At 45.9% G+C, this 13,747-nt stretch overlaps 1 protein-coding gene across 4 annotated transcripts; it reads right to left on the bottom strand.

Annotated features, from left to right (window-relative positions):
• Positions 1-1,021: 1,021 nt before the first annotated feature.
• On the bottom strand, positions 1,022-13,629 carry eci2 (enoyl-CoA delta isomerase 2). 4 transcript variants are annotated; one of them, XM_075451922.1, is made up of 11 exons: positions 13,375-13,443; positions 11,725-11,786; positions 11,495-11,598; positions 6,945-7,043; positions 6,639-6,830; positions 6,494-6,563; positions 5,699-5,801; positions 5,322-5,442; positions 3,280-3,369; positions 1,761-1,904; positions 1,022-1,681 (listed from the first exon to the last, which is right to left on the bottom strand). In XM_075451922.1, exons 2-11 carry the CDS (start codon positions 11,726-11,728, stop codon positions 1,526-1,528), a joined length of 1,083 nt encoding a protein of 360 aa, XP_075308037.1. In that variant the 5' UTR covers positions 11,729-11,786; positions 13,375-13,443; the 3' UTR covers positions 1,022-1,525. The 4 variants fall into 4 exon arrangements, with proteins under 4 accessions (XP_075308037.1, XP_075308034.1, XP_075308035.1 ...); XM_075451919.1 differs by lacking the exon at positions 13,375-13,443 and adding an exon at positions 13,450-13,629 and having other exon boundaries at positions 1,023-1,681; XM_075451920.1 differs by lacking the exon at positions 13,375-13,443 and adding an exon at positions 13,450-13,628 and having other exon boundaries at positions 1,023-1,681; positions 11,725-11,783.
• Between the last annotated feature and the right edge of the window lie 118 nt (positions 13,630-13,747).

The raw sequence follows: 13,747 nt of genomic DNA, 5'->3' as shown, positions 1-13,747 counted from the left end.
TTTGCTTTAGTAGAATGGGAGGCGGAGCCTTCAGTTATCAGGTTTCTTCCTGTTAAAACGGCTTTTTTTCTGAGAAACTGATCCAAGAATCTTTCACACAAACAGGAACAAACCGTTAAATATGAGAACGTGTTTTTATTAAAGTTAACAGAAGAAGAACAAACATGATTAGCAGCGTCGATCTAAACTTAATTCAGTGAGTCGAAGGCACTTTAACTCCAAGGTTTTCATGACGTCCCGACAGAACAAGCATCGGATCAGGATCCAGGTTCGGTCCCAAAGAGAAGTGAAGGCAGCTGATTCTGTTAAAAAATCAAACATTAAACTACTTGATCTCTGATCCACGGTGGATCCATCATGACAAAAAGGATGTCACACATGTAGTAGCCTGCAGGTCAGCTGACTGCCAGCGACCGGGAGAACGCCATCCGTCTGCAGCCGGGCGCTCAGGACGACTCGACTTGTTCAGAAGTCGTCCTGGTGGGGGCGCTGAAGGAGTCAGGGGAGCTTCTGCATTTCAACCCCCAGAGCTGAGCACAGGTCTGGCTAACAACTGGAGCCAGTTCACATCAGAGCTGGTGTCCACACAGCACCATCTGAGGTGGTGCAAGATGGTGTAAGTGTCCCATTGATGATCTGAGATGGTGCAAGATGGTGTAAGTGTCCCATTGATGATCTGAGATGGTGCAAGATGGTGTAAGTGTCCCATTGATGATCTGAGGTGGTGCAAGATGGTGTAAGTGCCCCATTGATGATCTGAGATGGTGTAAGATGGTGTAAGTGTCCCATTGATGATCTGAGGTGGTGCAAGATGGTGTAAGTGCCCCATTGATGATCTGAGATGGTGTAAGATGGTGTAAGTGCCCCATTGATGATCTGAGGTGGTGTAAGTGCCCCATTACTGATCTGAGATGGTGTAAGTGTCCCATTGATGATCGGAGGTGGTGTAAGTGCCCCATTACTGATCTGAGGTGGTGTACAGTTCCCATTGATGATCTGAGATGGTGTACAGTTCCCATTGATGATCTGAGATGGTGTACAGTTCCCATTGATGATCTGAGATGGTGTACAGTTCCCATTGATGATCTGAGATGGTGTACAGTTCCCATTGATGATCTGAGATGGTGTAAGATGGTGTAAGTGTCCCATTGATGATCTGAGGTGGTGTAAGATGGTGTAAGTGTCCCATTGATGATCTGAGATGGTGTACAGTTCCCATCAGGTTCCCCCTGTGACCCCATCAGGTTGCCCCTGTGACCCCATCAGGTTGCCCCTGTGACCCCATCAGGTTGCCCCTGTGACCCCATCAGGTTGCCCCTGTGACCCCAACAGTTCCCACCAGGAGATCTAAAGTGCTTTTCATTCTGCCAACAGGCCTCAGCGAGCTGCTGAAATCTGGAATATTTCCACAAGAACACAGAGTTAACACAATGAAAAGCACGTTAGAGCCGCCCGATTCCCCCAGAGGACATGATTCATCCTCCGTGGACGAACACGCCCCTCTTTAAGTGTGTCGGGGCGTCCATCAGAGTTTGGCCCTGGCCTGGAAGAAGCTCATGACGGCGTTGAAACACTCCTCTGACGTCCAGCGCTCCATCAGGCGCTCCACCTCGGCGTCGTTGACGGCGTACAGACGCTCCTTCTCCATGGACCGGATCAGCTGCTTGGACAGAGCCAGAGACTGGCAGAGACACAGACAGTTAGTATTCCAGGGGACGCCTCAGCACATAGAGCCAAAACAACAGAAGAAGAAGGCGTACATCACGGGGCAGCTGGGCGTAGGCCTTCAGCCGGGTCCAGACCTCCGACTGGAAGCTGCTGTCGGGGAAAACCTCGGTGACCAGGCCCAGCTCGCAGGCCTGGACCGCCGTCAGCTTCTTGTTGAACAGCAGCATCTCATTGGCCTGAGGAGACGGCGGCGGCATCAGAGAACAGCGTTCCAAACCGCATACTACATACTGCATACTACACACTACCTACTGCATACTATATACTGCCTACTACATACTGCCTACTACATACTGCATACTACATACTGCATACTACACACTACCTACTGCATACTATATACTGCCTACTACATACTGCATACTACATACTGCATACTACACACTACCTACTGCATACTATATACTGCCTACTACATACTGCCTACTACATACTGCATACTACATACTGCATACTGTATACTACACACTACCTACTGCATACTATATACTGCCTACTACATACTGCATACTACATACTACATACTGTATACTACCGTATATACTGCATACTATATACTGCCTACTACATACTGCCTACTACATACTGCATACTACATACTGCATACTACACACTACCTACTGCATACTATATACTGCCTACTACATACTGCCTACTACATACTGCATACTACATACTGCATACTGTATACTACACACTACCTACTGCATACTATATACTGCCTACTACATACTGCATACTACATACTACATACTGTATACTACCGTATATACTGCATACTATATACTGCCTACTACATACTGCCTACTACATACTGCATACTACATACTGCCTACTGCCTACTACATACTGCCTACTACATACTCCATACTGCATACTACATACTGCCTACTACATACTGCCTACTACATACTGCCTACTACATACTGCCTACTACATACTGCCTACTACATACTGCATACTACATACTGCCTACTACATACTGCCTACTGTATACTACCGTATATACTGCATACTGTATACTGCATACTACATACTATATACTACATACTGCATACAACATACTGTATACTAAATACTACATACTGCATAGGCTGTGTTCGAAACTGCATACTTCTCCTACTAACGTTTTGAGTTAGTATGCGAGTTTGAGTAAGCGAGAAGTTCCCGGATGCATACTAGACTCTCCGAAATGTTGGGTATGCATCATGAGGTTACTACTCATAGGGGAAGCCATTATGATACAATTGGTGCTTTTGTTCTGAAAACAGGAAGTGAACCTACCCTTGTTGTAGCTAGCTTGAAACTGCCGTTTTGACAGGAAATGACGATCGGCGACGTCACGTTACGTTGCATCTTGGGTAGTTTGAGTATGAGTAGTAACCTCATGATGCATACCCAACATTTCGGAGAATCTAGTATGCATCCGGGAACTTCTCGCTTACTCAAACTCGCATACTAACTCAGAAAGTTAGTATGAGAAGTATGCGGTTTGGAACACAGCCGATGTTCCTGCTGACAGCAGATCATGTGACCTGTGGGTGGGGGTACCTTGGCATTGCCCATCATTTTGGGGAAGGTGTAGGAGGAGCAGCCCTCGGCGCTCTGACCCAGCTGGCTGAAGGGAGTGTGGAAGCTGGCCTGAGACACACAGAGACGACATGAATGTGGTGCAGATGCAAACATCTGGAGCCCGTTAACCACCCCACAGCTGCTGGTTCCTGTTCTGATACGGATCGTTAAAATCTGTGATCTGTATCAGAACATGAAGCTTTATCATCTCCTGGTTGATAGAAGCTTCCTTCACAGCCAGAGCCATTTAAAGGTGACATATTCTGCCTTTTTTTTGTTAACAATTTCACGTGTTTTTGGGGAGTTTTACACTCGTTGGTGACTTCAGACAGCCCGACATATGCTCCCAGGATCAGGAAGAAAGGGTTTTTACACAATACGTCACCTTTAAAGGAGCCATGGCATGAGATTTTCACTTTTTAAGGTTGTTTAACATTAATATGAGTTCCTCTAGCCCGCCTGCGGTCCCCCAGTGGCTAAAAATGACGATAGACCTAAACTATGCACTGGAAATTATTCTCCGCCTTTGGAAATGTGAGCATGCAGAAGGCCTGATCGGGAAAGCCGCTGCTTATGACGTGGAGGTTGTTTCCACCCAGAGCCAATAAACTGCCTTTCCCCGCCCACAGCTCTTTGGCCAGCTCATCGCTCTGTACATGGATGTAAAAAATCTGTTTAGAGCTCCTGCATCAGAACCATCTAAAGAGCCAGTGGACAGATTTTGTTTTTTTCTGGGAAAGTGACGACAGAACCGAAGAGATTTGTGTGTACGCCAAATATTTCACAGACGAATGTTTCCAGAACTTGGGCTAATACCGAGCCCAAGGGAGAGCCCAGACACGCTGCGGAGGAAACTCATTTCAGCCGCTTGTATTCGCAATCTCATTCTCTCGGTCACTACCCACAGCTCGTGACCATAGGTGAGGGTAGGAACATAGACTGACCGGTAAATCGAGAGCTTGGCCTTCTGGCTCAGCTTCTTCTTCACCACGACGGGCCGGTGCAGAGCCCGCATCACTGCAGACGCCGCACCGATCCGCCTGCCAACCTCCTGCTCCATTCGTCCCTCACTTGGGGAAGGATCTCATTCCCGAGAGTAAGTAATTTAACGCTCTATAATTGTGTTGCTTTCCTGTATGTACAGTATAGTTATATAGCTTGTTATCACAGGAAAGGGTTTTTTATCGTTAGCTATGCAGCTAATAGCATCAGGTATGCGTGTGTCATGTTAGCAAGCTCTTATCTCTGCCAACTGGGCTGTTGGAGGTGTTTGCATGCCCATGAGATGGTTAGCTCGCTCATTTTAGACCAAAGCCCCCGACTTCAAGCTTCCTGAAGAAGAATGAATCCGCAAATTCAGTGCATTTCATCCGGATAATGATTCATTCATGGTTCCAGCGCTAGCGCTACGTGCATCTTTGCAAATCAGAGCAATCAGATGAGAATGTCAAAATCCTCACTCCTGCTTTCCCCTTCATGCACGCCTTTTTTGCTGTGTCTTGTGTAGCACTTGCTTGATGTTTGACTGTGGTAGGAGAGTTCACTAACTAGTTCGTCATATTGTCAAAGTAAGCTAATTTCAACAGGTTTCGCTAGTTTTACGGCATAGGGCTGCCGCGCCATCTACGTGCCATAGCGATTCACAAAACATTTACGCAAGGTACCACGGGCGTAAGTAAGGCCACACCCCCACCCTCCGCTTTGGATTTAAAGCTGCAGACCCTAAACGGCTCATTCTGAGGATCCTAAGGAAAGCTCATTTTTGGGACTGGCTGTAATTCTGCACCAAGGCAGAATTTGGGGGAAAAAACTCAGATACTGTATTAGGGGACCACTAAAGCCTATAAAAATATATTTCATGCCATGGCACCTTTAAAGGCTCGTAGAAACCAAGCAGAATAATCAAACGGCCGAACCGGACAAACAAGCTGCACCTGCACAGGAAAACGAGACTCTCCCGTGCAGCAGGGGGCGGTGCTGCGCACGTTACACAGTAAAGGAGACCAAAAGTGTGTGCGTACCCTCTCTGTGGCGTAGACCAGGTCAAACAGGCCCAGCACAGTGACAGAGACTCCAACAGCTGGGCCGTTCACCACGGCAACCAGTGGTTTGGGGAAGTCGATGTAAGCCCTCACGTACTTCCTGCAGAGGAGAAAAACATCGAAAATGTTGCTTCATCCTTCAGAAATCAGGCTCCGCTTGTTGTTGTTTATCCTCCTCCATTAGAGGATGACTTCTTCTGCTGAATTACTGACACCCAGAACACAGCCTGCACCGCCCCCCTGTGGTGACGCCGCGCAGCCCAGTTAATAAACTTCAGATTAGCTTGGTTGGCTAATGTTTGACCACAGGACAGAGCGTCTCAGCTGCTTCTTCTGCCAATAAATCCATCGATCACCTGAGCAGCTCTCCTCCACTCTTGGCCATGGCCTCCACCCCTCCGTCTGGGATCTTAGTGAAGTTTGTGAGGTCGTTTCCGCTGCAGTAGAAGTCGCCGGCACCTGCAGCGAACAAACAAGACACGTTTAATCACCTGCAAACACAGACTCAATGAAAGACCCACAGCTGTTTGTAAAAGCTGTTCCAGTTCCAGTGGACAGGAAAGTTTGTACATTTTGTGTGGCTAACTAGCGGTTAGCATGTAGCAGCGTAGCCTCTGTGTTTCTGTGGCTAACTAGCGGTTAGCATGTAGCAGCGTAGCCTCTGTGTTTCTGTGGCTAACTAGCGGTTAGCATGTACCAGCGTAGCCTCTGTGTTTCTGTGGCTAACTAGCGGTTAGCATGTACAAAGTAGCCTCTGTGATTCTGTGGCTAACTAGCGGTTAGCATGTAGCAGCGTAGCCTCTGTGTTTCTGTGGCTAACTAGCGGTTAGCATGTAGCAGCGTAGCCTCTGTGTTTCTGTGGCTAACTAGCGGTTAGCATGTACCAGCGTAGCCTCTGTGTTTCTGTGGCTAACTAGCGGTTAGCATGTACCAGCGTAGCCTCTGTGTTTCTGTGGCTAACTAGCGGTTAGCATGTACAAAGTAGCCTCTGTGATTCTGTGGCTAACTAGCGGTTAGCATGTAGCAGTGTAGCCTCTGTGGCTAACTAGCGGTTAGCATGTAGCAGCGTAGCCTCTGTTTCTGCTCAACCTCTTTCAATGACCAGTGGGCGGGGCTTAAAGCCTGTCCGCTTGCTGTGCGTGTGTGCGTACCGGTAAAGACGGTGATGACAGAGTCGTCCTTCGCCGCCTGCTCCAGAGCGGCGATGATCTCGTTGTACATCTGAAAGAAATCACGGATGATGTCACTTTAACCCCTGACTTCCTGTTTCCCCCGACACCTCGAGCACACGCCCACCTCTGTTGTGATGGCGTTCTTCTTGGCCGGTCGGTTCAGCTGGATGGTGGTGATGTCATCCTCCGTGGTGACCAATAGTGTCTCGTAGGCCGCCGCACCGCCAGCGGGCTTCGCTGCAACCCGGGCGGCGCTTCCACCCTCTGCTGCCACCAGGGAGCCAATCAGGTCGCAGTACTGCTGCCTGGCTTCATCCTGAGAGATGCAGATGTTTGTTTACAGATGTTGAAGGACAAGGGGCGGGCACAGAAGTGATCAGGTGATTTCAGAAAAGGACAAACAGAAGCAGAACAAGGAGTTGAACGCCACCTGAGATATGGCGCCCAGAGACTTCCACGCGTCCCACTTAACCTTGTTGACAAAGTCCAGCATCCCTGGTTTGGGGGTGTTGCAGGGACCCTGAGTGGCCTGAGGGAGGAAGAGGAAGAGGAAGAGGAGGAGGAAGAGGAAGAGGAAGAGGAGGAGGAAGAGGAAGAGGAAGAGGAAGAGGAGGAGGAAGAGGAAGAGGAAGAGGAAGAGGAGGAGGAAGATGAAGAGGAAGAGGAAGAGGAAGAGGAAGAGGAGGAGGAAGATGAAGAGGAGGAGGAAGAAGAGGGTTGTATTAGTGACACAGAAAGTCTGAATCTGAAGATCAGACCCAGAGATTTAACCTCTGTGTCAGGACAGACGGCTGATGCACAGATGATGCATGTGAATCCTAACATGTGAATGTGAATCCTAACATGTGAATCCTAACACGTGAATCCTAACACGTGCATCCTAACACGTGAATCCTAACACGTGAATCCTAACACGTGCATCCTAACACGTGAATCCTAACACGTGAATCCTAACACGTGAATCCTAACACGTGCATCCTAACACGTGAATCCTAACACGTGAATCCTAACACGTGAATCCTAACACGTGAATCCTAACACGTGAATCCTAACACGTGAATCCTAACACATGCATCCTAACACATGCATCCTAACACGTGAATCCTAACACGTGAATCCTAACATGTGAATCCTAACATGTGAATGTGCATCCTAACGTGTGAATCCTAACGTGTGAATCCTAACGTGTGAATCCTAACGTGTGAATCCTAACGTGTGAATCCTAACGTGTGAATCCTAACGTGTGAATCCTAACATGTGAATCCTAACGTATGAATCCTAACGTATGAATCCTAACATGTGAATGTGCATCCTAACACGTGCATCCTAACGTGTGAATCCTAACGTGTGAATCCTAACGTGTGAATCCTAACGTGTGAATCCTAACATGTGAATCCTAACATGTGAATGTGCATCCTAACATGTGCATCCTAACATGTGAATCCTAACGTGTGAATCCTAACGTGTGAATCCTAACATGTGAATCCTAACATGTGCATCCTAACATGTGAATCCTAACATGTGAATGTGCATCCTAACATGTGCATCCTAACATGCGAATCCTAACGTGTGAATCCTAACATGTGAATCCTAACGTGTGAATCCTAACGTGTGAATCCTAATGTGTGAATCCTAACGTGTGAATCCTAACATGTGAATCCTAACGTGTGAATCCTAACGTGTGAATCCTAACGTGTGAATCCTAACGTGTGAATCCTAATGTGTGAATCCTAACGTGTGAATCCTAACATGTGAATCCTAACGTGTGAATCCTAACGTGTGAATCCTAACATGTGAATCCTAACGTGTGAATCCTAATGTGTGAATCCTAACGTGTGAATCCTAACATGTGAATCCTAACGTGTGAATCCTAACGTGTGAATCCTAACATGTGAATCCTAACGTGTGAATCCTAATGTGTGAATCCTAACGTGTGAATCCTAACATGTGAATCCTAACATGTGAATCCTAACGTGTGAATCCTAACGTGTGAATCCCTAACGTGTGAATCCTAACATGTGAATCCTAACATGTGAATGTGCATCCTAACATGTGCATCCTAACATGTGAATCCTAACGTGTGAATCCTAACGTGTGAATCCTAACATGTGAATCCTAACATGTGAATCCTAACGTGTGAATCCTAACGTGTGAATCCTAACATGTGAATGTGCATCCTAACGTGTGCATCCTAACGTGTGCATCCTAACGTGTGCATCCTAACGTGTGCATCCTAACGTGTGCATCCTAACATGTGCATCCTAACATGTGAATCCTAACATGTGAATCCTAACACGTGAATCCTAACATGTGAATCCTAACGTGTGAATCCTAACATGTGAATCCTAACATGTGAATGTGCATCCTAACGTGTGAATCCTAACGTGTGAATCCTAACGTGTGAATCCTAACATGTGAATCCTAACATGTGAATGTGCATCCTAACATGTGAATCCTAACGTGTGAATCCTAACGTGTGAATCCTAACGTGTGAATCCTAACGTGTGAATCCTAACGTGTGAATCCTAACATGTGAATCCTAACATGTGAATCCTAACATGTGAATGTGCATCCTAACATGTGAATCCTAACGTGTGAATCCTAACGTGTGAATCCTAACGTGTGAATCCTAACGTGTGCATCCTAACGTGTGCATCCTAACGTGTGCATCCTAACATGTGCATCCTAACATGTGAATCCTAACGTGTGAATCCTAACGTGTGAATCCTAACGTGTGAATCCTAACATGTGAATCCTAACGTGTGAATCCTAACGTGTGAATCCTAACGTGTGAATCCTAACATGTGAATCCTAACGTGTGAATCCTAACGTGTGAATCCTAACGTGTGAATCCTAACGTGTGAATCCTAACGTGTGAATCCTAACATGTGAATCCTAACATGTGAATCCTAACATGTGAATGTGCATCCTAACGTGTGCATCCTAACGTGTGAATCCTAACATGTGAATGTGCATCCTAACATGTGCATCCTAACATGCGAATCCTAACGTGTGAATCCTAACATGTGAATCCTAACGTGTGAATCCTAACGTGTGAATCCTAACGTGTGAATCCTAACGTGTGAATCCTAACGTGTGAATCCTAACATGTGAATCCTAACGTGTGAATCCTAACATGTGAATCCTAACGTGTGAATCCTAACATGTGAATCCCTAACGTGTGAATCCTAACATGTGAATCCTAACATGTGAATGTGCATCCTAACATGTGCATCCTAACATGTGAATCCTAACGTGTGAATCCTAACGTGTGAATCCTAACATGTGAATCCTAACGTGTGAATCCTAACGTGTGAATCCTAACGTGTGAATCCTAACGTGTGAATCCTAACGTGTGCATCCTAACGTGTGCATCCTAACGTGTGCATCCTAACGTGTGCATCCTAACGTGTGCATCCTAACATGTGAATCCTAACACGTGAATCCTAACATGTGAATCCTAACGTGTGAATCCTAACATGTGAATGTGCATCCTAACGTGTGCATCCTAACGTGTGAATCCTAACGTGTGAATCCTAACGTGTGAATCCTAACATGTGAATCCTAACATGTGAATGTGCATCCTAACATGTGAATCCTAACGTGTGAATCCTAACGTGTGAATCCTAACGTGTGAATCCTAACGTGTGAATCCTAACATGTGAATCCTAACATGTGAATGTGCATCCTAACATGTGAATCCTAACGTGTGAATCCTAACGTGTGAATCCTAACGTGTGAATCCTAACGTGTGAATCCTAACATGTGAATCCTAACATGTGAATCCTAACGTGTGAATCCTAACATGTGAATCCTAAAATGTGAATCCTAACGTGTGAATCCTAACGTGTGAATCCTAACGTGTGAATCCTAACGTGTGAATCCTAACGTGTGAATCCTAACGTGTGAATGTGCATCCTAACGTGTGCATCCTAACGTGTGCATCCTAACGTGTGAATCCTAACGTGTGAATCCTAACGTGTGAATCCTAACGTGAAATCCTAAAATGTGAATCCTAACATGTGAATCCTAACATGTGAATCCTAACGTGTGAATCCTAACATGTGAATCCTAAAATGTGAATCCTAAAATGTGAATCCTAACGTGTGAATCCTAACGTGTGAATCCTAACGTGTGAATCCTAACATGTGAATGTGCATCCTAACGTGTGCATCCTAACGTGTGCATCCTAACGTGTGAATCCTAACGTGTGAATCCTAACGTGTGAATCCTAACGTGTGAATCCTAACGTGTGAATCCTAACATGTGAATCCTAACATGTGAATGTGCATCCTAACATGTGAATCCTAACGTGTGAATCCTAACGTGTGAATCCTAACGTGTGAATCCTAACGTGTGAATCCTAACGTGTGAATCCTAACATGTGAATCCTAACATGTGAATCCTAACATGTGAATCCTAACATGTGAATGTGCATCCTAACATGTGAATCCTAACGTGTGAATCCTAACGTGTGAATCCTAACGTGTGCATCCTAACATGTGCATCCTAACATGTGCATCCTAACATGTGCATCCTAACATGTGCATCCTAACATGTGCATCCTAACATGTGCATCCTAACATGTGCATCCTAACACGTGAATCCTAACACGTGAATCCTAACGTGTGAATCCTAACACGTGAATCCTAACGTGTGAATCCTAACATGTGCATCCTAACGTGTGAATCCTAACGTGTGAATCCTAACGTGTGAATCCTAACATGTGCATCCTAACGTGTGAATCCTAACGTGTGAATCCTAACGTGTGAATCCTAACACGTGAATCCTAACACGTGAATCCTAACGTGTGAATCCTAACACGTGAATCCTAACACGTGAATCCTAACGTGTGAATCCTAACATGTGAATCCTAACGTGTGAATCCTAACGTGTGAATCCTAACATGTGAATCCTAACATGTGAATCCTAACGTGTGAATCCTAACATGTGAATCCTAACATGTGAACGTCCTCCCACCTGTTTGAAGAGAGCGTAGATCTTCAGCTTGACCTCGTTTCCCGGGTCTTTCTGCAGCGCCGACAGTTCGCTCTTCGCCTGCTCGAACTGCTCCACCGTCACACCTGCAAACACGTGACATCATCACCACCGACACCGGCCAATCAGATCTTCACCCGACGCAGCCACTGGAAACCAGCAGAAACCTGCGGCGACCTTCAGGGGGACGTGAAGCTGCGGCAGAAACTCACCCATCAGAGGAGACGCCGCGGTGTGGAACTTCAGGCTGGAAACACTGGATCTGACCAAACTGCTGACAGAGAAGGAGACATTCAGAGGTTCTGAGGAACCGCCGACCTGCTGTGAAGCCTTCTGATGCGTAAACTCACAGTTAGAGCCACGAAAACCAAAAAAAACAATCAGATGACCCAACGATACAGTCCGTTAGTCTCATATGGGAGGAACATTTGAACCCCAATCATCATCAGCAGGAACTAATAATATACTAACACATAAATATATATATATGTATATGTATATATATGTTCGCGACACGCATCTCAGAAGCTGTTCCACAGTACAGATATATATATATATATCTGTGTAGATATGATGTAGATACATGTATACATTTTATGAATATGCAATAGTGCAGAGTGTGGGGCCTTCCTCTAGAAAATTTTGCATTTCTTAAATGCAATTTCTTCCATTCTAGTCAATTTTAGGGTGACTAAGCATTCGGAAATTATAGACTGAGAGTGAAAAAAAAAAAAAAAATCAACACAGAAAGAAAAAATGATCTAGCGTGAGATTTCTTTGTTAAGTGTGAGAGCGTGACACTAAGGCTACGGCCACACGAAAACGAAACGAGGTTTTTTTTAAAAACGGGTACGAAAATTCTTGCGACCACACGGCAACGCTGCTGTAAAGACACAGGTCCAGACGAAAACGGATGAAAACGATGAAACGATGCAGTACACACGCCACTGTGTCACGCCACGCTGTGAGACAATAGAGAAGTCTCACAGCGTCAACGTTTGACTGACGCAAAAACGTTTTCGCTGTAACAATGGAAACGAAACGACCTCGTTTTCAAATCTTCCCACTCTGGAACCCGTTCTCAAAAACTATCGTTTTGGGGTAGTGGGAACCCCGGCTCCGTGTGGCCGCGACAGCCAAACGATAAGAAAAAGTATCGTTTACAGTGAAAAACGTTTTCGTGTAGCCGCAGCCTAAGTCTGAAAGAGTGAGTGTCACGGCAGATGCGTGAGAGTTGGCAACCCTGGCTGCCATGTTCTTTTTAGAGAGAAGAGGCTTTCTCCTTCCACACAAGCCACACTTGTTCAGTCTGTTTCTGACTGTGCTGTCATGACCTTTAACCTTTAACATGCTAACTGAGGCCCGCAGAGTCTGAGATGTAGCTCTTGGGTTTCTGACCTTGGGGTGACCTTTACCCTTTAACCTGCTGACTGATGATCGGTTAATCAGAGCATTGATCAGCAGCTCCCGGCTGCTTCTGACCCTCTTCCTGTGGAAGCAGGAAGGGTTCACTTAAGTTTTTGTTCCATAAATAATGACACAGTATTATGTGTCATGTGTTCATCTGAGGCTGGATTTACTGAGTTTTAACACCTGATATTATTATTTTTCATCACTGTGACGGGTCGTGTCAGAGCTGCCAATCTGGAGCAAAGGTCGCAGCTAACTGAGGCTGCTAATATTTTCAAAGTTATCCCCTTAAATTATAAACCCAGAGAAAAATAAAGCTTAAAACTAAGCTAAGATTGAAACATTTAACGGTTCGACACAGTCTGACTGATGTTCCAGTCCAGTTTAACGGAGGTTAAAAGTCATTAAACTCTCCTGGATGCTAACGGCTAACTGCTACATACATTTCTTACCCAGTTTCTGAAGTATCGCGATAACAGCGAAAACAGCAATAACGTTCACTAACGCACTCGATATTCAAATGTCACCTTCTTAATTTGACCAAACGCCAGGAAGCGGATAACTTCAGCGCGACGCCGGCCATTTAATCACAAGTACGGGGGTCCAAAGTTCGGAAGGACGGTCAGAGATCCGGAAGGGTTAACTAGCTTCTCCGCGGCGGCTAACGAACGTCCTGCCCGGCGGAGCTGCTGTTTACACCACTGCTCCCGCCCACTCCACCTTCTCCTGTTCTCCTATTGGCCGAAAGGCAGCGTCTATATTCTATTGGCCAATGGCTGGAGGTCTACGGAGCAGCTGTCTGCTTTAAACCAAACGGAACGCGCG

Source organism: Odontesthes bonariensis, chromosome 20 (genome assembly GCF_027942865.1).
Source record: "Odontesthes bonariensis isolate fOdoBon6 chromosome 20, fOdoBon6.hap1, whole genome shotgun sequence".
Classification (NCBI taxonomy): Eukaryota; Metazoa; Chordata; class Actinopteri; order Atheriniformes; family Atherinopsidae; genus Odontesthes; species Odontesthes bonariensis.
This window is presented reverse-complemented; position numbering and strand designations above follow the sequence as displayed.